The sequence below is a fragment of the Anolis carolinensis genome, unplaced genomic scaffold (assembly GCF_035594765.1).
Source record: "Anolis carolinensis isolate JA03-04 unplaced genomic scaffold, rAnoCar3.1.pri scaffold_8, whole genome shotgun sequence".
Classification (NCBI taxonomy): domain Eukaryota; kingdom Metazoa; phylum Chordata; class Lepidosauria; order Squamata; family Dactyloidae; genus Anolis; species Anolis carolinensis.
This window is the reverse complement of record NW_026943819.1, coordinates 20289128-20313088: the sequence shown is the minus strand read 5'-3', so window position 1 is coordinate 20313088 and position 23961 is coordinate 20289128. Positions and strand designations below refer to the sequence as shown.

The following is a 23961-nucleotide window of genomic DNA, read 5'->3' as shown; positions in this document are numbered from 1 at the left end:
ACATTTCTATCTTAGTGTAGTAAACGTAATGCTTTTCCCCTGACATTAAGTCCAGTTGTGTCCAACTCTGGGGGTTGGTGGTCATCTCAATTTCTAAGCTGAAGAGCCGTCATTGTCTGTAGACACCTCTGAGGTCATGTGGCCAGCATGACTGTATGGAGTGCCGTTACCTTCCCACCAGAGTGGTACCTATTGATCTACTCACATTTTGCATGTTTTCGGACTGCTAGGTTGGCAGAAGCTGGGACTAACAGTGGGAGCTCACCCTGCTCCCTGGATTCGAACTGCCAACCTTTCAGTCAGCAAGTTCAGCAACTTAGCATTTTAATCCGCTGCGGCACTGGGCCCCCCATCTTAGTATGCATCCACACATTTTGTAATATTTTTAGATGTGAAATATGGTAGAACATTGTACAGTAGAGTCTCGCTTATCCAACCTTCACTTATCCAATGTTCTGATTATCCAACACAGTCTGCCTCCTGCCCAGATCCACAACTGTTTCTCTAGGCAGCAACGCGCAGCAGGCCAACATGCCCAACAACAACACAAGTGTAACCGTGCTCCCAAACAAGTGGCAGACATGTTATAAAACATGATGTTTTGGGTGCTTAATTTGTAAAATCATAACGTAATTTGACGTTTAATAGGCTTTTCCTTAATCCCTACTTATTATCCAATATTTTCACTTATCCAATGTTTTGCCGACCTATTTATGTTAGATAAGCGGGATTCCACTGAATTACTTTCTGCCATTTATCTAGATCAATGTGACTCTGTAAGACTATAAAGTGCTCAAATAAATAGACTCCAGGTCCTTTTGATTAATTAAATGCTTTTCTTTTGGACCTGACATGGCCAAGTAGTGGAGATTCACTTTCTATGGTGAGAGAGGACTTATTCTTTCAATAAAGTATCACACGAAGAACTGCAAAATGTTTGCTTCTGTGGGAGTGTTTCACAGTAAGATTTTCTTTTACCGCCTTAATGTGTGCTAGCATAATTATGCATTGAAATGTAAATGTGTCAGCACATACCTAACACTGGACCTGCACAAGCCTGTCAATGTAAAGTTGAGTCGTTTGAAAAAAAAAAAACTGCTTACATTACATGGCTAATCTTGTTTCCCTGTCAGACGGTAACCTCTTCATTGACAGACATGTGCCGCCGCAACCATGATTGGTATGTAAACAGCTGGCACCCATAAGAACATGGCCTTTATAGTGTAAATCAACAATTTGCATTAAATGGCAGGGTAATTTACATGATGGGCAGGAAGAGCTAAGTTATAATGAGCTAATTCGCTATACTGGACAACATAATCAACTTCCTGAAAAGTCTCGTGATATGTGTGTTAACAGGAAGGCCTGCATTATAGTCACAACGCATTGCATGAATGATTATGGAACAGACAGCTCTGATGACTTTGGTGGATGGTTGTATTAGAAATTTGGTAGAGAGCAGGTTCCCATTCATCCCATATATGAAACAGTGACGAACTTAAACAAGTGCAACAGCAAAGTATGCATACAAAACATCTTTGCAGTCTCGGTGCACAGCAAAATCAATATTTGCTTTTTGGAATATTTTCCAACCATATTTGGTTGAATCCATGGATGCAATATTTGTTAACAATATTTGTTACTTAACTGTGTTGTATTGATATATTTCAATACATAGGCCACCTTGTACCCAGTTCTGAGAGAAAGATGGGACAATCAATTATTTAAATACAGTGGGCTTTTGGTATCTTCTGGGGTTTTGGTTCTGGGTCCCAAGGAGCCCCTGTGCTTGCCAAAACCTGTGCGGACTCAAGTCCCACTATATACAGTTGCACAGTAAAATTGTGGTTTTGTGGAAATGCGGGAAAATAGCCATGTATGATTGTGGGGAATCCATGGATGCTGAATCTTTGGACAGGGAGAGCTGACTGTAAATCAGGCAATTTATTTATTTATTTATTTGTGTTTATTTATTTGAACAAAAGGCTTTGTTTTTTGATTTTGTTGCCAGACAGAATATGGTTATCTGCTTATCTACACATGTTCTAGTTTTTGGCCCTGTTTCAACCTTTTCCTGATAGCAAGAATAAAATCACCCTGCAACCAGTGTGCTGGCCTTTGAGCTGGAAATGTGGGTCACCCTGTATGTGGAAAGATTTTCTTTGCTAGGCTGCTAATCCTGTATTAGCAAGCCTGCTTCCATCAGGAGTCCCAAACCAGGAAAGGGCACGTTTCAAATGTGCTTCTAATAAGACAACTATATGATGTGAGTGGTTTTAATTCATCTGTGAACTCTTGTGAAATTGCCACTAGATCCTCTAAGTGGATTGAAAAGCCCTGCTCGTCTCTATGTGCTATAAGCAGCTTTTACTTGCTGTCTGTTTTTCTCTGTGAAGAGGAAGATATATAGGAATATTACTTTCACAGGCCCTTAACTTGCAGACAGAGGAAATCTAAATTCCAACACACTGAGACAACAACTGTTCACTACTTTGATGCAGTGGCTACCTTACCCTTCACCCTTCCAGCCCAGAGTAGGCCGAGAAAAGATTGCTGGATGGATAGCACAGATCAACAACCACACAAATCCACACACCATCAAGGCCAGTTGGATGGGAAGAACTTGCAGATCTGATATAGCAATGGCCTCCATGTGAGCCAAACTCTCATGCTGGCAGACAACTGCCCCATGTCCCCAGACACAAATAAGTCCTATAAACATTGCTTATGAATATATTTTTGGTCCATAAAAGAAAGGCCATATAACACGGCACCCAAGTTGTCCTTTGCTCTTGTCAGAAAAAGCCTGCAGAAAGTTAATGCAGTGTAAAAGTCAAACAATTCAAAATAAGAGAGGTTTCAAATTTATTTATTTATTTATTTATTTACAATATTTATATTCCGCCCTTTTCACCCCGAAGGGGACTCAGGGCAGATCACATTACACATATAAGGCAAACATTCAGTGCCTTAACATAGAACAAAGACAAGACAAACACGGGGCTCCAAGCTGGCCTCGAACTCATGACCTGTTGGTCAGAGTGATTTGTTGCAGCTGGTTGCTCAACAGCCTGCGCCACAGCCCGGCCCAAATCCAACTTGCAGTTAACAAAGAGTCGCCCATTTGAGCACTCATGCGGAGGAGCAGTTCTTGACCTCCCTTGCTACCTCACTTTCCCCAAATACAAGTCTAGAGTTCTTGGATTGCCCTGTAAATAGGGAAAGTAGGGGCGTGGGAGCCAGAACATCAAAGCTGAGGCCTGCTTTTTTTAACATCGCTTTTCAAAAAAGGCAATTGAAATATCTCTGTGCTGCCTTTTTCCTTTGTCCTTCTTAGGGTCATAAAACACCTCGTGTAAAGGTAATATTTGCAGTCAGCCAATGAGCAGGGAGTGTTGTCGGTGAGCACCTTGACTGCTGCCAAGGTCTCTTGGACTTGGGACTCAGTGTGATACATTGCTATAAATCTCATTCTGCTGGGATTACATGAAAAAGCTGCAGTATGTGCTTTGAACTTTCCTTAGACTTAAGTATAAGCTGTAAAGAGAGAGAAGCACAAATAGTAGAATATGTGGATTCAGACTCTGTGAATATAGAGAGCTAACCGTATAATATCAGTCTGTGTATTTTCACTCTATGTGTTGCTTCAAAATAAACAAAATCAAAATCTATAGCTTTCTGTCACATGGGCCCAATTTAGGCAAAAACATGAGCCTGGATGAACTTTGACACTTAAATGGGTGCTATCAGTTTTTCTTGAATGCCCCTTGAAATGTTGAGTGGAGTTATAAAAATATGGAAGATGAGATATGGTTTTTCCTTTTTCTCATCCCAAAATTTCAAACAAAGTTTAACTCTGGTAAAATTCATCCCAGCAGTATTTAACAGTACCCACAGTGAGTTGAAATAATTAAACAGCTTTTGATACTGCATTAGGTTGTCTCCTTGCCACATCTTCAGTTGGAAAGGTAAAGGTTTTCCCCTGGCATCAAGTCTAGTTATGCCCAATTCTGGGGGTTGGTGCTCATCTCCATTTCTAAACCAAAGAGTCAGCATTGTTCGTAGACACCTACAAGATCATGTGGCCAGCATGACTGCATGGAGTGCTGTTTCCTTCCCACCAGAGCAGTACCTATTGATCTACTCACATTTGCATGTTTTCAAACTGCTAGGTTGGCAGAAGCTGGGGATAACAGCGGGAGCTTACCTCTCTTCCTGGATTCGGACCACCGACCTTTTGGTCAGCAAATTCAGCAGCTCAGCGGTTTAACCTGCTGTGCCATCAGGGGCTTCTTAGTTGGAAATGCCGGCTCAAATATAGCTTTGATTCTCAACTTGGTATCCCAATATTGCCAAGTATTTTTTAGATAAGACCCACAATATTTTGTCACTTTAAATCAGGACGTCTTGACACTTTCCTTAAAGATGAAACTGTCATGTGTGATTCCTGGGTGAGCTATTTTTTTGGCATCAGTGTACTGTGAACTTTAGAATTGAGACTTTAGGAAGCAAAAGCACAGAAAATCCAGCTAGCAGTACTGCTGCTTAATGACCCTTTCTAACTTCCTGATGCTGAAAAGGCTGGAGACAAAAGAAACCCTTTTGCCATTTACATCATGTTGTGACTTTTATTTGAGTAGGATGTCTCAAGCGAATTGCTGGCAAACAAAAGCAATTCAGCAAGGTAAGTAGGGTTTCTTTGTGTGCTCGTTCATGGTTTTTTCCTTTTCATTGCCACTCAGACATTGTAGATGAACAGCATTGTCCTACTTGCTAATTCAGATATATGCTAACTTTATTTCCCTTTTGACCCAGGGTCATTTCCTTCCTATCACATTGTAATTGCTGCATTTATAAATCTTGAACACATTGTCTCTGGTGCAGTCAAGCTTGAAAAATCCTAGCAAAACTGAAAATAGTAGTCCAGTTTAATTTAACGTCGAAGGGGAAAAAAGCATAGGGGATATTTTGCAGATTTATGTTTCTCCTTTTTAAGTGGTTTCACTTGTTTTAGCCATTTATATTATCTGGATAAAGTTGATTGTGTAGATACATAAATGCAGCAATTTGGAGCTGATATTGTTGATGGAAAAGCAGTTAAATTGCAATACTCATTGTTGTATTTTAAAATATATTTTGCTTCTGTGCACTGTACTATCAGTACTAATTGAAAGAAATCAAAATACCATAACATTGAGCCAACAATGTTACAATTGCTAAATTGTTTGGTTTTTATTTGCTTTTAGAAGTAAAGGGTGTGAAATATATATTCATTTCATTGTTTAATTTAGATGTTTGTACCCAACATTTCTTTACAAAAGAAATCCCAAAGCATCACATAATAACAATTCATAGAATAAATACACTGTACATATTTGGGCACATAGTACTTCACAGCCAATAGATGCAAGTGTTGAGGCACACCATTAGAAGCATGCAACCTAAAATTAGCTGTAGCTAAGAGAGGATGTCTCAGGCTGTCACTGGACCTTGCATTCAGGTGTGTGACTGAAATCAGACCTGAAAGTGTCAGTACAATTGTAATATCATTTATCAGGTCCAAAGGGGCCAAGGTCTCAGAATAAGACACAATTCCTCAATGCTAAGCACAAGATCAAGAGGGGGCTGAAGTTCACCCCACAGCACTATAACAAGCAGCAGATCCAATACTAAACAAGTCAGTGTGATGTTATGTTCAGGTACAGCTCTGGAAGTTGAATTCTTTTCTGTGTATCCAGAAAACTTCCTCCTTATTTCATCTGCAGTTCTACCTATGTGGTTGACATTGAATTGCTCATCTCTACCACTTAGGAAGCTATGAGGTTAAAAAGGGTCTGTGACATAACTATAATGCTGATCTACCCTAATTCCCCTTCCCATCAGTTTTGTGGTCATAACTAAACATTTCTTTGCAGAGTTTGGTTTCTTTTGAATCCTGCATATCTAATTGTAGTGTGCCTGAAGATTTTAGAGGACTGAAAAGATATATGTGTGGCCACACTAGTGACTGACTTTGACTAGAATCTGCTTTGTTTCAATAGTATAATTAACACATGTTTCTGTCAGTAAGAATTCTTTTTGTTTTGTTTTCACAGTGTCCAAAAAACACGGCAAGCTTATCACGTTCCTGCGCACATTCATGAAGTCTCGGCCAACGAAACAGAAACTGAAGCAACGCGGGATCTTAAAAGAGAGGGTTTTTGGCTGTGACCTTGGAGAGCATCTCCTTAACTCTGGTCATGATGGTAAGGATGAAAAAAGTAAGGATTTTCCCAAGAGTTTGACTAGTACTCTGGGATATCTCACCTCCCATCTTTTGCTCTCCATGCTTACAGAGGAGCTGAGGCTCTGTTCATTGATGGTTGTCTTACTTTGAGATGAAGAAAGAGAACTCCCTCTAAGTCTCTTAGGTCCTTATCTATCTTGTAATGTGAGAAGAGAAAAGGAAAGTTCTCTAAGCAGAAGTCCGTTTATGCAGAAGTTGTACTCAAGTGTCCAGGATTTCCATTCACTTAAGAGATGAGGTTTTCAGATATGTCCCATCTGGCATCAGGCTCTTTTGGAACATCACAATTCTGTGCAGCGCACACTCTTGTGTTTGATTTGACATCAGTAACAGATGATTCATGTAAACAGGCTGCTCTGGCAGTGATTGTTTAGGAAAGAATCAGGCCAGTCCATTTTCCAGGAATGAAGGGCATCTGGAAGGAAGCCAAAGATAAATTGTCATCTTTCTGACATACTGTTTTTTTCATTTTGTTCAAATTTTTGCTACAAGAAAATGTATTTACAAAACAAGTATCATTCTACTTGGCAACAGTATGGTGCATCATACATCAAAGTCCATATTGCTGTATTTTCCAATGTTTGTCTTAAGGTCGAAGCCGGTGGGGCTAAAATCCCTGGGTTTAGTTGTACTTCGGCATTTGCACAAGGAAGGAAAGGAGAGCTATAGAGGAATGGAACTAATTGCTCAAAGGGAACCAAAAGGTTATCTGATGAAAACTGCTGCTCTGTGGAAGATACTTTAGTTCCCAGTAAAGAGTGAGGAATGGGTAGGCACACTGTATAACTTATCCTTCATCTTACATCAGGATAAGTGCCACTAAAGAGGAATAAGTATGTAGCACTTGTTGAGTGCACCACATTTCTATATGAATGTATGTGCTGGCAGTCACATGGTGTTGTTCAGTTGACTCTATGGTCCCCTCTCCCTGAGACTCCTGTTACACCTAAGTTTATGTGTTCATTTTTTTCACTCATTCTCAAAATATCCCTTTGGTGAAACTAACCTAGAACAGGAATATGTTTAGGGGCAAGTTCTTACAGCTTCCAAAAAAACTGGAGAAGGGGAAGTTGAAGAATGTATAGTGTGAGGATTGCTTTCTTTTTAAACTAGCTGTGCCCGGCCACGTGTTGCCGGTGGTATGGGAAATAAAGTATTGAGGAATTGGTGGTAGTTAAAGTAAAGGGTAAACGTTTTCCCCTGACATTAAGTCCAGTCGTGCCTGACTCTGGGGGTTGGTGCTCATCTCCATTTCTAAGCCGAAGAGCTGGCGTTGTCCGTAGACACCTCCAAGGTCATGTGGCCACTGGCATGACTGCATGGAGCGCCGTTACCTTCCCGCTGGAACGGTACCTATTGATCTACTCACATTGGCATGTTTTCGAACTCCTAGGTTGGCAGGAACTGGGGCTAACAGCGGGCGCTCACTCCGCTCCCAGGATTTGAACCTGGGACCTTTTGGTCCGCAAGTTCAGCAGCTCAGTGCTTTAACACACTGTGCCATCGGGGCCCCTTTTACACTGCCATATAATCCAGTTCAAATCAGATCTGTATTTTATAGGCAGTGTGGAAGAGGCCTAAGTGAGGCCTAACTCTGCCTGTCCCCTGGGCTGAGTGGGTTGCTAGGAGACCAAGTGGGCGGAGCGTAGCCTTCTAACTGACAGCAATTGGATAAAAACAATTATTCCTCTCCCTCTAATTAGGATTTTATTTTTATTTTATTTTTGTTGTATGAACGTACAGGCATGGATGAGGGGTTGTGCGGCCAAGTTTAGTGTTTCTGGGATGTGTAGTTTTGTTGTTTTGTCCTAGGCCGAAATTTCATTACCCTTTTATATATATAGAAGTGAATTGCTGCTTTTGGGGACATAAATAGAAGAAGCCATTCATCTTTTTTTTCCTTTCATTCATGCATTCATTCATTCATTGGCCAGAAAAAATGATGTCCCAAGGTGTCTGGAGAGGTCAAGGGCATGAGTCCAGAGAGGTGCACTTTGCCTACCTCTGACCTAATGGAAGAGGTTAATGCAAATCACCATTATGTTCTCCTGCTTTAAGATATGTCTTCTGAAGTATCCTATTAATGCTTTTATTATTCCCCACTTCTTCCTTTTATAGCTATACAGTGTGATGCAAATTTCCTTGTTTAGTTCTTACATCATCCCATCAAGGCATGCCCTTTGTCTCAATGTTGAGTATTAATCATCATTGTGTCAATACTTACACAATTAGCATGTTCCATTACTGCTTCGTGATCTTATGCCCTGAGGAGTTTTCTGACGTGTTTTTCACTCCACATGCCTTTCTTGTGGCTCAGCGCTTGCTTGTGTTTCAGCATGTGCTTTTTTTTTTAGTACTTGATTAGATGGAAAGCTGACTTCAATGGAAGGCGATGAAATCTGATAATCTTTTAAATCTTAATTGGTAGGACATTCCTTGTTGAGATTCTGCATTTTGAGCTGCAGACCTTCTATCTGCAGGTGAAAAAGAGGAATTGGACATTGAACGTATGTAGAAGAGATCTGTTTTCGAACAGACACTGAAAAATTAATCTTCAGAGATACGCCATGCGCTGTGGATAATATATAAATATTGCCTTATGTTGTAGAAACTATGCTATAAATCTGCACAAAGCATTATAAGTAAAACCAAAATATGCTTTATATCTGAACATTTATTATCACTATATTGCATCTGAAGAAGTAGATTTGTATTCAGAGAAGCTCATGCAAAAAAACAAAAAAACATATGGTCCTAAAGGTGCAATTCCATTTTTTCCTTCTCCCCTTCCTCCTTTTTATGTTGTGGGGATGTAAATTATGTGGGGAAAACAGAACTTCATCAGATACTGACATATTAGGGTACGGCTTTCTTTAGAAGCTACATTTGTGTACTAAGCTTGGCATTAGCTGTACACCCCCATTGTCGTGACCTGCCTATCATTAGGATAATTTCCTTCCTTGAAGTCTTTAATCCATGTCTTCTAATGCCATTTTTATGTGCTGAATAAGCATTTGCAAAAGGAACCACGTTTGCTAAAACACTAGCTGTTCATCATCCGGTACAGGTTCCCAGTATGCTTTGCTGGCACCCTGTCAAGCTGGATAGTTTTATGGCAATGCAGTCTGCAGTTTTGTCAGCATATTCTCGCCCCTCACTATAGGAAGGCATCTATCTACCTCTATATTACGTTAATAGCTGAAATTGGCAGCAGCTCAGGTCATTAACCCCGGTTCCACTCGCTGAAACACACGGCTAGACTCCTAAAGGAAATTGCCAACAATGTATGGCTATTTTGGTTTGTGTTGTGTTGCTTTTGCATTACAACATGTCTGTGCATTTGCATTGTCTCCTACTTCACAATTACATGAAGTGTTTTTCCCCTTAATTAATTCTGTTAGCTGATCTTTTGGGACATGAGAGAAGCCTCCCAGCAGGAAAATAACACATCCATGTGTCCCCTGGGCAGTGTCTCTGTAGACCAGGGGTCCTCAAACTTTTGAAGCAGAGGGCCAGTCCACAATCCTTCAGATGGTTGAGGGGCCAAATTATCATTTGAAAGAAAATACGAACAAATTCCTATGCACACTGCACATGTCTTATTTGTAGTGCAAAACAGCAGCAGCAGTAACAACAATGAAAGAACAATACAATATTTAAAAATGAAAATAATTTTAACCTACATAATCCTATCAGGATTTCAATGGAAAGTGTGGGCCTGCTACTGGCCAATGAGATAGTCAAATTAATTAGGATTGTTGTTGTTGTGTGCCTTCAAGTCATTTCAGACTTTAACCGAGCTGAAGTTTAAAATTAATTATTTACTGCATTTATTTACTACATTTATATCCCACCCTTCTCAGAGCAGCTGTATGTACATACAATTTATTATATTATTAGCATAGCACAATATTAGCATTATATATTACTATATTGAACTATACCACTGTACTGTAATATTCTATGTAATATATAACACATAATTAATATTATTATATGGTATTATTATTAGAATTATATTGTATAACATATTATTATTATCAATATTATATGTATATACAATATATTATATTATTAAAACTGAGGGCGGGGGCCAGGTAAATGACCTTTAGTTTGGGGACCCCTGCTGTAGACGGTCAATTCTCTCACACCAGAAGCAATTTGCAGTATGTTTTCAAGTTGCTTCTGACACGATACAAAAATAGATCTATTAATTCAAAGAAATTCTTGAGGAAATATTTTAATAAGATGGCACTGTGTATGAGATACCTGACAGAACGATTTGGTTTCTAAAATATTTGCTTAGTATGTTAACTGTGCCTTTCACCCATTGCCTGCAAAACTACCGCAGAAACACTTGAAAGTTGGCAGAGGAGTTTATTATGATCTAGAAGGAAAATATTCTTTGTGGCAGTTCTTTAACATTCCTTTCTGTGAATTTATACAGAATAAGCCATTAAAACACTTCCTGGCTCACAATGTGTCATCGTAGGGTTTGTTGTGTTGTGTGTCTTTAAATCATTTACAACCCAGTTCCTTTTTACGATACAAAATCTTTAATTCTAACATAGTTTTAGCAAGAGATGGTGCTGTATTTGATTTCAGTGACATGTTTTTAAAATTATGTTATTAATTGCCTCTAATGGTATTGTGTTTTAATGAGTATTTCATAATATAGCAATCTGGCATGAATTTCATTTTGGGAAAAAGCTGGACCCAGTTAATGAATGCATGTGAATATTTCTAAAGGCAGGATTGGGTTTGGGATGATGGCAAGCCCCTGCTTTAAGTAATATCTCTGTTAAACAATATGATGGGAATAATTGCATTTCTTTCACTTCTTTGAAACGTAAGCACCAGTGTAGGGCCACAATCCAGAGAAGGTAGACTATTTATCATGATGAACAGTAGTGGACAGATACCTCATGGATGGTAAATGAGTATTGTATTTCCTATTTTCAAGAAATCTGATAGGATTGAACCACAAAATTATCGGCCAGTCATCTTGCTCTGCACCACTACAGTCCACTAACATCTGGATGTGCCCACATTCTCCTTTACTGCAGCAAACTTTTAAAACTTCATGTGACATATTGCCAGTGGGGTGTTGTATTCTCACTTGAAGTGGGAGTGCTTTATAAGTCGTCTTCCAATTTTTATTCCTGAATTTGCAGCTCTATTTCTGGAATTTAGAGCAATTATTTTGGCAATGGGGAAAGGAAACACAGGCTGCTTGCTTTGTCTTTCATTAACAGGAGGAGTCTGTGGTGCTGAGCATCCCACAGACTCATCATGTTTAAATTTATCAAGCTTCCTCCAAATAGGCAAGCATCTGGGAAACATGGGAGGCATGTTGCCTAGAAACTGAAGACCTAAAAATAGCCATCCAAGTGTCTCGAGTTGATTTGAACATTGTTAATTGCCATGTTGTATATTTCGGTAGAAGGGCTTCAACTTCATAATCAAGCTAAGGAAGACAAAGCCATAAATCAGTTACCAGCATAGTGGCCAAATCGACACTATAATTGATAACGCACCTTGTGAGCTTATTCTATTTAGGTGGTTTGCTTTCTCAGCTTTACCATGTTGGATAATGAGATTATCTGGCCACAGGCAAAGCATATTCTGTGCTTGGCATATTTTCCAATTTCATGAAAGAAGTGTTGAATGCAACTTGGAACAAATATAAAAACCTGTTGTTCTTTCGTATTTGCCTTGTTTTATGTTTTTGAGAGTTTAATGCTGTACTGATGACATCTTAATCGTATGGGAAGTCTTCCATGTTGGCTACAGATGATTTATTCCAAATGGAGAAGGAAGGAACATCTGTTCTCTTATCTCTCTCTGTTATCTCTTCTCTTATCTCCCACACTGAAATGGGTCATAGGAGGAAGCAATGGGCCAGGACAAGGGAGACGGGAGTACAAAGGACAAGCAGCTTTCGATCTCCACAACACTTTATTTGTCTTCTAACTTTATTCCATGAGAGAGAAGTTATTGATATCCACACTTAGCATATGGATCGGGTCTTGTTTGGGTCTGTTGTCATTCCCTGGAAGTTACTCCTCTTGGGAAAATAGTTTTCCTCAGTCTAGCAAATTACATCCAAAGGATATTCCTCTCTTCTTCACTGGGGAAATAAATATTGGTCTTACTCAAATATGTCCATTTCCAGAAGAGAAGAGATGAACATCCTGCCCACTCTACTAATAGCTTATAGGATAGTGGGGTCCATAGAGTTCATCTGTTGTTCCCTTGTCTTCAGATTCCCCCTTTTAGTTAATAACTAGCTGTGCCCGGCCACGCGTTGCTGTGGCGAAGTATGGTGGTATGGGAAATAAAGTATTGAGGAATTGATGGTAGTTAAGGTAAAGGGTAAAGGTTTCCCCCTGACATTAAGTCCATTATAAATGGGTTATATAGCTGTATGGAAGGGCCTTGAGTCTACACTGCCATATAATCCAGTTAAAACCAGATAATCTGTATTTTATAGACAGTGTGGAAGAGGCCTAAGTGAGGCCTAAGTCTGCCTATTCCCTGGGCTGAGTGGGTTGCTAGGAGACCAAGTGGGCGGAGCTTAGCCTTCTAACTGGCAGCAATTGGATAAAAACAATTATTCCTCTCCCTCTAATTAGGACTTTATTTTTGTTTTCTTTTTGTTGTATGAACGTAGAAGCATGGATGAGGGGTTGTGCTGCCAAGTTTAGTGTTTCTGGGATGTGTACTTTTGTTGTTTTGTCCTAGGCCGAAATTTCATTACCCATATATATAGATAGATAGATAGAGGACAACTTTCTTTCTCAGAGAGACTCCTTAGCTGGAATATCAACTGTTTTCTGGAGGTTTCTACAGTGAATATATCAAAAGGCCTATCTTTCCTGTTTATTGCAGCATGTGGAGAACCAAAGGATGTTTATCCCTTCTTCTCTGAGATTGCACATATTTAAAATAAGACCAACATTTCCATTTTTCAGTTGGATTGTAAGATAGAATTCCTTTCTCAAAACTGTTGCAATTTGAGGAAAAGATGTACAATTCTCTGCAATAAACAAATAACACATTGCAGAAAGGCAACTTGTATCAATGACATGGACATTATGTTTCAGTTTAGTTCCTTTGTCTATCAAAGGAGCATGGAAGAGCTTTTGAAAGCTTATTGTGTCAGACAAAATTTGGGGGAGTTGCACATGTTACTAAAGATCAATGATATTTCTAACACTAAAATGCACGTTTGTAATGTATGTGATAACTTGTGCCAGTAAACTGTTGGTGTGAATTTCCATCTAAATAAAGAATGCTAGCAAATTACACCTGCATAGAAAGAGAGCACAAAGCTATTCGTGAATAGGAAAAACAGGAAGACAGATCATAATCAAGCAGTCTGGAGTATCTGATTGTCATTATCAAAAATACTATAATTATCAGCAGTTATTATTATGTGCTTTCAAGTGATCTTGTCATAGAGTTTTCTTGGCAGGATTATTTGAACATGGTCTTTTCAAATTCTAGTTTAGCCAGCACTTTAAACAGTATATCACACTAGTTGTCTAGCAGCACTAGACCAGTTAATGCAACATTGGCTTAATTTTGGATATTTAACAATGCATTTGGAGGGCTTTTGAATTAGTCATTTCTGTCACAGTTGAATAGTTAGTGGGTCTCTTATTTATTGTGACAATAAGACTAGAGAATTAATTATATACCCATCATATCTGCCGGGCACATGAGTCTGATGTGTGCATTGTCAATTCAGTGTTCTTTTTGACCTGGCAAAAGAGCCAGTGACTTGACCATACTGCAACAACTGGGTCCCAGCTACCCCTCCTTCTCTTTCCTATTTGGGCTTGATGTGAAATGTCACAGCAGGGTGCTCCTGAAACTTAATTGTGACAAATACAACACACTGCCATGCTGTTTGTTTATAAGGCTGGAAAGCTCCAGGGGGTGAAAGCGGTGGAAACATGCTGAGCTTGTTCTCCGGGACCGGCTTCAATTAGGCTGTTCAGGCAGGTGGTGCGGACGGTGCCAGAGACCATTGGGAAACGCATGCGTGTGTGCTCTCGGTGCGACAGATTTGTGTTCTGCTCCAGTCTCCCTCGAAAGGGAGCAGTGGATGTTAAATAAGAATACAGTAACACTGCATGTTTTAAAGCATAACTTTCAAGAAAGAGAGACTAACTATAGCCACTGACAGTGGGATTGATTTGTTGCAGGATCTTGCAGATTGTAAGAGATGTCATGAAATCTTATTTTATAAAAATATTCAAAAAGTCAGAGTTTTGATAAAGTTGCCTCATAGTGGTATGTGGTATAGGTGAAGTATGTGCAGTGACAATTTTATTTTTAAAGCAGGAGAATACTTGAAATATGTGGATACCTTTCACTGAGATCAATCGTATCTGGTGGATATTTCCTGCTCTAAAAGTATATAGCAGGAGACTTTTTTCAACTGGCCTGCTGATTGCTATATTGGCCTGAATGTTAATGTGTGCCTAGTACTACCTGCTTTCTGGTTGATCCAAATCGGAGTTCCTGCCTTTTCAGTTACAGATTAACTACACACCTGGTATCCTCTGAAAGTTGTAGTTGTGACTTGCCCCATTGTTTTTTTTTCTGTTGCAATGTTGAAAGCATTCAGGTATAGACATACTGCCAAAATCTTAAATCATGCTTGCATAACGTAAAACTACACTCGTATAGTTACATAGTAGTTATGCTATAACACGCACCCTTCTGCCTTTCAATGTGTCTGTGGTTTCTACAATCCCAGTGAATCTAATGGTACACTGAAGAAAAGTATAATACAAAGGCATTTCATGGTGAATGTGCTTCTTTGGGAAGCAAAAGGATATTCAATGCTTCATGATTAGAGGCTGTGGAATCATGGGAAATGTTAGGAGGTCTCTGTACAAAGACAGTCAAATATATTCTGGTCTGTGTCAGGAAAGTTAAGATACACATTAGATAATCAAATGGGTGTATTTGGAGAAATCTGAAATCCTTTTATTATTTATATTCCTTGGGTAAATTATGGACTCAAGCCACTATCTGAAAAGACATATTTATGGGATAGTATGTCTTGAATATCATAAAAATACCTAATTTTCAGTACTTTGAAAATTATTTCTATTTACAGTGGTTGAAGGTTATATAGATTTAGGTCCCTTGAAATTTTCATACAGTTTCCCAAAGGACTTCTATGTAAAACCTGGCATGATCAGAGTGAGAACATTTCATGGTCAATTAATTGCATTTCTTTTTTTCTTTTAAGTCCCCCAGGTTCTCAAGAGTTGCACTGAATTTATCGAAAAGCATGGCATTGTGGATGGAATATATCGCCTCTCCGGGATTGCGTCCAATATCCAAAAGCTACGGTTTGTTTTGCATGTATTGTGTTTTTCAAGTCCAGGATGTGCTAATTCTGAAAAGCCTCATTCACTGTGTGAACACTTTCCTCACCAAATCATACACATAATAAATTGATTTTCTGGTCTAATTCTAAGAACAATTAAATGTTGAAGGGCAGCGTGACTCCTTTGTGATGTGTCAAAGAAAGAAAGAAAAAGCATGCCACTGGATTGCAGAACAGTTATGTTGTTCAAGGGCTCCTGTGTATGATTTTTCAATCCAGAATGTATGTAGGATAGCAAATTATTTGCAGCTTTATTTATGGCTCATGTGGGAGTGAGCTTCAGAAACTCTAGTTGTCTGACTCACCACATTAGTTCTTGTGTGTCTAAGCTTCACTAATCTGAAACAGCAATGTCCAAGTATTTTTATCCAGCATGGAAAAGCATATTCATCCATGGTTCTCACAAGAAAGCCTTTTTGAGTTATAGCTCTCTCTAATTTATATGGACAATGAAGGCCAACCACAAGATTTGCCTCCTCTGATTCTTGATTCTGTGGTTGGCATGGTATTTCTCAAAATTTGAACATCATGATTTGGGCATGAAATGTTCCATCGTGTTCATCAGTTTGCTTTCTAGTCTCCAGATTGAAATGAAATGCAATTTTGAAAGAGGACAGTACCTACCTAAACAAGAATTGGGAGCCTTATGTTTGTTTATTTACATGTATCTATTTGGGTAGTATCCATATAGAGTGCATGCTATGTGTCTTATGAAATATATTTTAGCTTGCCTTCTTTTTCTGGAAATTATCACTGTTCATTTTTATTGAATATTCTCCTGTTTTGTCTCTTTACCACCTCCTCCGTTATTCACTTTCTCCAGGCATGAGTTTGACTCGGAACAAATCCCTGACTTGACAAAAGATATATATATTCAGGACATACACTGTGTGGGTTCGCTCTGTAAGCTCTACTTCCGCGAACTCCCAAATCCTCTTCTCACCTATCAGCTCTATGAGAAATTTTCAGTAAGTGCAAGATGTAATTTTTTTTTATCCTTTGACTCTTTGACACTAAGTACATATAGCACTATGATGATATTGGTTTCATCTTATAGAATCCTGGGATTTGCAGTTTTAGGGGAAAGGTATGTAGACTTTTCAGCTGTAGTGCTCTACGTGCTTCACCATACTACAAATTCCAGGATTCTATAGGATGCAGCCATAGCAGTTAAGGTGGAATCACAATGTTAAAATTGTGTAGTATGAAATAATCCTTGAATAGGGGCAGCATTAATGTGAATCATGTCCACATGTATCTCTTCTGTTGTGTTTAGAAATAGTTCAGTTAAACTTACATATAAGGAATTTGCACACTACCTGTAAACATATCTTACATATTCTTATGGGAATCCATTCACAGCTATTCAGGTGCATTGTATAACACCATTCTTTCCACTTGATATGCTCTTGAGAAAAGCCTTACAGCTTTCCAGGACCTCTAATGTTCATTTCTTTGATTTGCAAGGTAAATATGCTAAGTTGTCTTACTGAAAGGCATTCTATTATTGTATTATCTGCTGTGGGGCTCACTGGGTGATTCCTGACCTGTTTCACAATGATAATATAAGCATAAACATGGGAGGAGCAACAGATTGATTTGACTGTGCTGCAGTTGGAAAAAATATTGTAATAATAAATAATATTGAAGGGCAAACACTTCCTTTGCAGTCAAACATTATTGGGTTCATTCTTTGACGTTTTAACATATTGCGGAGTAGTGAAGCAAATCCTTGACTCATTGTCATGTGTGATGTTTACTAAAATGAATATTCATCCCTCCATATACTTTCCCAAATATTGCAATGTAATTATTCTGCAGAAAATGCCATCTGGTGATTTTTGCACCTATATCTATATCTATATCTATACGCATACACACACACACGTGTGTGTGTGTGTGTGTGTGTGTGTGTGTGTGTTTAGTGTATTCAACGCAGAAACCAAATTTACAGAATCCTGATAATTTAACCAGAAAATTAATAATTATTAATATTGTTTTCTTTCCAATGGCAAGGGTAGTCTCCTATCTAAATGCAATTCACTGGAAGCTTCTGTCAGCCATTTTAGAAAAATACCAATGGATCAACTGGACAAAACCAGTGATCTATCTCAGCATAAAACACTTTCCTGTTTTCCAATCATTGTGGCCTAATTAAGATACATTGCTGCCTTTGATACCGGCTTATACTGAAGTAGACCTAGTGCTACCTGCACCTTCTTGCAGAAGCTCTCTGTGGTTTTAGATGAGAGTTGAGACATCTGGAATGCAGAGTATGTTTGAAATCTGCTGGCTAGTCTCACTAGAGGAGATCCATTAGATCAGTTGTTAAGTGTCAAATCAACAGTAGGTAAATTCAGTTGGGTCTAGCCAGGAGTATTAAACCTTCATGTCCTAGCAGTGAGAAATAAACTGTACTTGGATTAACACTGGACAATGTTTCTTCAAGGCTTACTAAATTGATTGACAGTGGAACTTTGAGGGTTGTTGTATGTCTTTCGGGCTGTGTGGCCATGTTCCAAAAGTATTCTCTCCTGACGTTTCACCCACATCTATGGCAGGCATCCTCAGAGGTTGTGAGGTATGGATAAACTAAGTAAGGAAAGGAAAGAATATATATCTGTGGAGAGTCCAGGGTGTGGCAAGAGTCCTTTGTCACTGGGAGCCAGCATTAATGTTTCAGTTAATCACCCTAATTAGCATTGGAAAGGTTTTGTCTCTTGCCTGGGGGCATCCTTTGTTCAGTCATTAGCTGTCCTCTGCCCTCAGAGTGTTGGTTCCCATCTACTGTTTTGATTTTAGAGTTTTTTAATACTGGTAGCCAGATTTTGTTCATTTTCATGGTTTCTTCCTTTCTGTTGAAGTTGTCCACATGCTTGTGGATTTCAATGGCTTCTCTGTGTAGTCTGACATGATAGTTGTTGGAATGGTCCAGCATTTCTGTGTTCTCAAATAATATACTGTGTCCAGGCTGGTTCATCAAGTGCTCTGCTAAAAGCCTTCGACAACACAGTGGAACTTTGACTTAAGAATATCCCAAATTAAGGATGTTTTGAGTTAAAAGCAATTGTTAGGCCCTGTTTCACCTTGACAAAACAGCAGTGTTTTGGGTTAAGGGCTCGCGTGAGAGGGAGTGCTAGCACAAGAGTACTTTAGGGCTTTGAGGGAGCAGCCTCTGTGCCTCATACTCTTGTCTGCTTTAGTTGATTTTGATTTATTATTTTTTTTTACGCTGGTCTGTTTGACTTCATGAAGAGAGAGGGGGAGAGAATGCAGAAAAAGATACTTCTGTCTCTTCACTTTCTGCTTCCTTGTCACAACTTTGTGTTTCTTAACTCAAGGTATCACTGTATTAGTTATTTTTTCACCCCAACGTATGACTTTCATAGACATCTAGTTGTGTGGCATGTTGAAATAACGGCATGGATCTGAACTATGTTTTTGTTTCCTTGTTTCCTTACTCCCAGGATGCTGTATCTGCCGCAACAGATGAAGAACGTTTAGTTAAAATCCATGATGTCATCCAGCAATTACCCCCACCTCACTACAGGTTAACATTCTTCATTATTTTTGAATACACCATTATTTTTTATCTTAACACTCTCTGTGGTTCTCTAATATCCAGTGCTCCTATAATTATGTTTAGGGACTTCTTTTCCTGCAGGTTTGACAGTATCCTTCTGTCTCCAGGAACACAGAGATGGGCCTTGCCTGTTTATATTAAATCCACATTGTTTTGTGTGTTAGATTCTGAATTGATGTCTTCCTTTCTAAACTACTTTGCACATTCATTATGTTTTATATAATCACTGCTAAAAGGGAACGTTAACATTTTTCTGTTTGCTTTCCAATTTTCTACCCACTAAGATGGCCGGCTTACTGAAGCAGCATTATTCCTTCATGTATTAAATTAAATGGTTGGATGCACACAAAAGATGTATAGCTACATAAAGCTGACTTCTATTTTAATTAGATCAGTAACAAGACAAACAGTATATCGTCTGCACAATCTTCACTGACATGCTATGAAGTATGAAACAGTGAAGAGAAGCAGAACAATTTCATTTTGCCAAGGAAAGGAGAAGTTATAAAGTCTGCAGAATTTTTAACAGGAGGCATATCTGGTCAAATTAGAAAAGATCAACTGTGTGAAGTAGGAATTACAAGGAATATAGGGCTATCATCTTGAAATTTGACTGTCAATTAAGGTGAACTGTATAAAACACAAGCTTTAAAATGCCTGTCTATACTTGGGAGAGTGAATGGGTTAAAATTGGCAGCAGGCAACTAGGTTAATTCATTGAGTGGAATTCCAATACTATCCACAATAAACATAAGTAGGGAATGCTGGCAAAAGTGAGTCAGAAAAGCGGTTTGACTGGGAAATCCTTCAAGGCTTTCTCCAATTAGGCCTGGAGCACTTGGCTGCCTTAGCATTTATGGTAGTGGTGGTTAGCATACAGTAAAATATAGAAACCGTCTCTGGTACGTTGTGATAGACAGCATGTCCTTTCCATGTTCTGTGGAGACAGGGAATATTAATAGAAGATTCTGTGGTTTTCTTGCTGTTTGGGGGGAGGGGGTGTTGTTTGCAGAAACTCGCATGGAAGGAACAAAAAATAGGTAGTAACAGAGCTAATAGGTTATGCCTGAGATTTTTCTTTGGTAATAAGATACCTTTTGCAGTAGCAAATTGAAATGCTGTCCCATTTTTGCCTGTAATAGCCAGGATTGTTGTTAACTCTTCTTCAGTGTAATGCCATCCCATTTCTCCTCCCCATTATTTATTTATTTATTTATTTATTTACAGTGTTTATATTCCGCCCTTCTCACCCCAAAGGGGACTCAGGGCGGATCACATTATATACATATAGGGCAAACATTCAATGCCCATAAACACATCAGACAGAGACAGACAGACGCAGAGGCAATTTAACCTTCTCCTGAGGGGATGTTCGATTCTGGCCACAGGGGGGAGCAGCTGCTTCATCATCCACTCTGATGGCACTTCCTCATTCCAACGTTGTAAATTAGTTAAACTTGCCTCCCACTTTTATAAGTGGTACCTTATTTCCTACTTGCTAGATGCAACTATCTTTCGGGTTGCTAGGTCAGCAATGAGCAGGGGCTATTTTTTATTTTTAATTGACGGGTGCTCACCCCGCCACGGGCTGGCCTCGAACTCATGACCTCATGGTCAGAGTGATTTATTGCAGCTGCTCAACAGCCTGCACCACAGCCCAGCCCCATTACTCATGACTGGGTGTGTTTGGACTCAGTCTGGGCAGTGGCAGGAAGAGGAAGAAAAGTAAAGACATGTGACCTTTCTGCAGTGTAGGCTGTGTATGTGTTAAGATAGAGAATTAGAAGGAGGAGACACATGGAGAACATGAGATGTACCGGAGAATCAAGTGAGCTGAAAGTATTGTTGCCAAGTCGAATATGGGACAGGCCTTCTGTTTCTTTCATAATTACCTAATTCTCAATCCTAAAGCCTTACTGTAAAGTTCCATTAGGACATCTCCTTCCTTTACCCTGCAAAGCAACTTGAGATTTCATGCAGCTCTCCCTCCCATTCCAATATGGCTACTTACTGGTCACCGTAATTGTCCCTCTCCCTTACAGCAATAACATAAGGACCACTGAGAGATATGTAGGATGCCTTTTGTGGTTTATCTGGCTACACTTATGCCATGGAGCAATTCTCTTTTACCACCACCTTCTTCTCCACACACATCTTCCACCAGCCATTTTGCTTGGAAGGGCTGAGAAAAGGTTGAGGGAGTTAAGTCTGATGAAGAGAAGACTGAGGAGTGTCATGATTACTCTCTTTTAAGTATCTAAAGGGTGGTCACAAAGAGGAGAATGTGGGTATGTGCCCTGCTACCCCAGAGAGTAGAGTCAGGTCCAGTGGTTTTACTTACAGGGGCCGGGCTGTGGCGCAGGCTGGTGAGCAGCCTGCTGCAATAAATCACTCTGACCATGAGGTCATGAGTTCGAGGCCAGCCCGTGGCGGGGTTAGCACCCGTCAATTAAAAATAAAAAATAGCCGCTGCTCGTTGCTGACCTAGCAACCCGAAAGATAGTTGCATCTATCAAGTAGGAAATAAGGTACCACTTATAAAAGTGGGGAGGCAAGTTTAACTAATATACGACGTTAGAATGAGGAAGTGCTGTCAGAGTGGATGATGAAGCAGCTGCTCCCCCCCTGTGGCCAGAATCGAACATCCCCTCAGGAGAAGGTTAAATTGCCTCTGCGTCTGAGAAGGGCGGAATATAAATACTGTAAATAAATAAATAAATAAACAAATAATGGATTTGATTGAACATTACAAGGAATGTTTTTGAAGGTAAGAACTGTTAGAGAATGGAACCATTTACCTACTGCCTCATCACACTAGAGCATGAATCCACTTTAAATCCTGTTTCTGCCTCCTGCCGAATTCTAGGGCTTTAGTTTGGTGAGGCCCGGGACCTGTTTAGCTGAGCTGTTTAAAGCCCCCTCCCTAAAGTGGGTTTAAAGTGGGTTTAAAATGAATCCAAGCTCTAGTGTGATGATTCCCTAGAGAGGTACTGTGTTCCTTTTCTCTGGATGTCTTCAAAAAGTGACTAGATGGCTTTCTACTGGAGATGCTTTAACTTGAGATCCTGTATTGGGCAAGATTGGATGTGGGACCTCTTCCAACTTAGATGATTTTACGTCTTTGTCATCTACAATTCTAGTGGGGGCAGGGACTGAGGGCGGATGCTATATATCCTATTGAAACAGCCCACCAAATGGAAGATTGTCATATCCTACCACTGGGTTATTCTCATATTGATAAAAAGAGGCACTGCACTCCTTTCCAGCTGTGCTGCAGCCATGTAACCGTCCTTTGACCTTGGAGTTACTTACAGCCCCGAGCAACAGACTTAGTTACTGCACATAATTGAAAATCGGGAAGCGGAATCAAAGGAATGTTAACTCTGCTTTGTTCTCAAACATCATGAAGCGTGAAGCACATTTATCAAAAGATCACTAGCCTCCAGCTTTCTTTGAATGGTTCACCAACCAGTTCTGTGAGCAAAATCTATCCGCAAAGGCCAAAAGTTTTTGTTCTCGCCGTTAGAAAAAAGGGAATGCCACATATTCAACTTGCTTCGGTTGTGATGCAATCCGTGTTTCATGTTTTCGTTTGATTCGTTTAATCAGTGCTATTTCCCCCTGCACAGACGAATTTAAAGAGATCTGTATGTTTGTTTATCATTGTTGCTAATTCTGTTACAATTCATAAGTTAGATGCTTATCGCAAAAGCTCCCTCTGGTGGCTTCGGAGGAAGGACGGAGCTACATTTGAGTTTTCCTAATGTCTGGTTGTTGGGATAAATGTCTAGCCAGTATAGTGTAATTTTGCATTAAAATTTTGCATTAAAATTAAATACAACACTAAAGTCTCTCAGTGTAATCTCTGTATAAAATGACTCCTTTTACTAGTAATAGCTCTCCTTAATTTTCTAGGACGCTAGAGTTCCTAATGAGGCATTTGGCTCATCTTGCCGATTACTGTGCCATCACAAACATGCACACAAAGAACCTGGCAATTGTCTGGGCACCAAACTTGCTAAGGTAACTGTTTTTGTATCAGATCAGAGAGGCACTATCTTAAATCAGAACTGTTTTACACAAGACAATGAGAAGTAATGTCTAAAAGTATTTTTGTATAACCCTGTCATGATTTTTACCTGGCGTATAAGACTACTTTGTGTCACAGTCTTGCTTGAGTGCTATTAAATAGAAACTTCAAGATTCCTCAAGATTAGACCTATAGAGCTTAAATGGTATGTGCAGTATGTGCCCAGTGGGCCTAGTTTATATGTGAGCTTTCCTTGTTTCTATGGAAATTAATATAGAAAATTAATTTCTTGCTCTACACTGAAAAGCTGGGAGGGATTGGAATGAAACATTACTGAATTTTGGAGTGGTTTTTGAATCATTTTGGGTCAATTTGGTTTATTTAGTTGGATAAAAATTGTCTGAAGAATTTAAAAATAAATCTTGCAACCTCTGAGGATGTCTGCCATAGATGTGGGTGAAACGTCAGGAGAGAATACTTCTAGAACATGGCCATACAGCCCGGAAAACATACAACAACCCTGTGATCCCGGCCATGAAAGCCTTCGACAACACCTTGCAGCCATTAGTGGCTTCATGGGTAAACTTTAAGGCCCCAAGGTCTGAAAGCGGCCCACAGTTCACCCAACTCTGATGTACACAAAATAGAAG

General features: G+C 39.4%; 1 protein-coding gene across 6 annotated transcripts in view; it reads left to right on the top strand.

Moving 5' to 3' along the window:
* Positions 1–23961, top strand: part of arhgap32 (Rho GTPase activating protein 32) — a 169347-nt gene that overhangs the window by 129607 nt on the left and 15779 nt on the right. For all 6 annotated transcript variants that reach the window (XM_062960952.1, XM_062960953.1, XM_062960950.1 and 3 more), the window contains 5 exons: positions 6096–6245; positions 15558–15660; positions 16522–16666; positions 19166–19248; positions 23197–23304. In XM_062960952.1, the coding sequence (XP_062817022.1) occupies positions 6096–6245; positions 15558–15660; positions 16522–16666; positions 19166–19248; positions 23197–23304 (589 nt within the window). The remainder of the gene's footprint in view (positions 1–6095; positions 6246–15557; positions 15661–16521; positions 16667–19165; positions 19249–23196; positions 23305–23961) is intronic.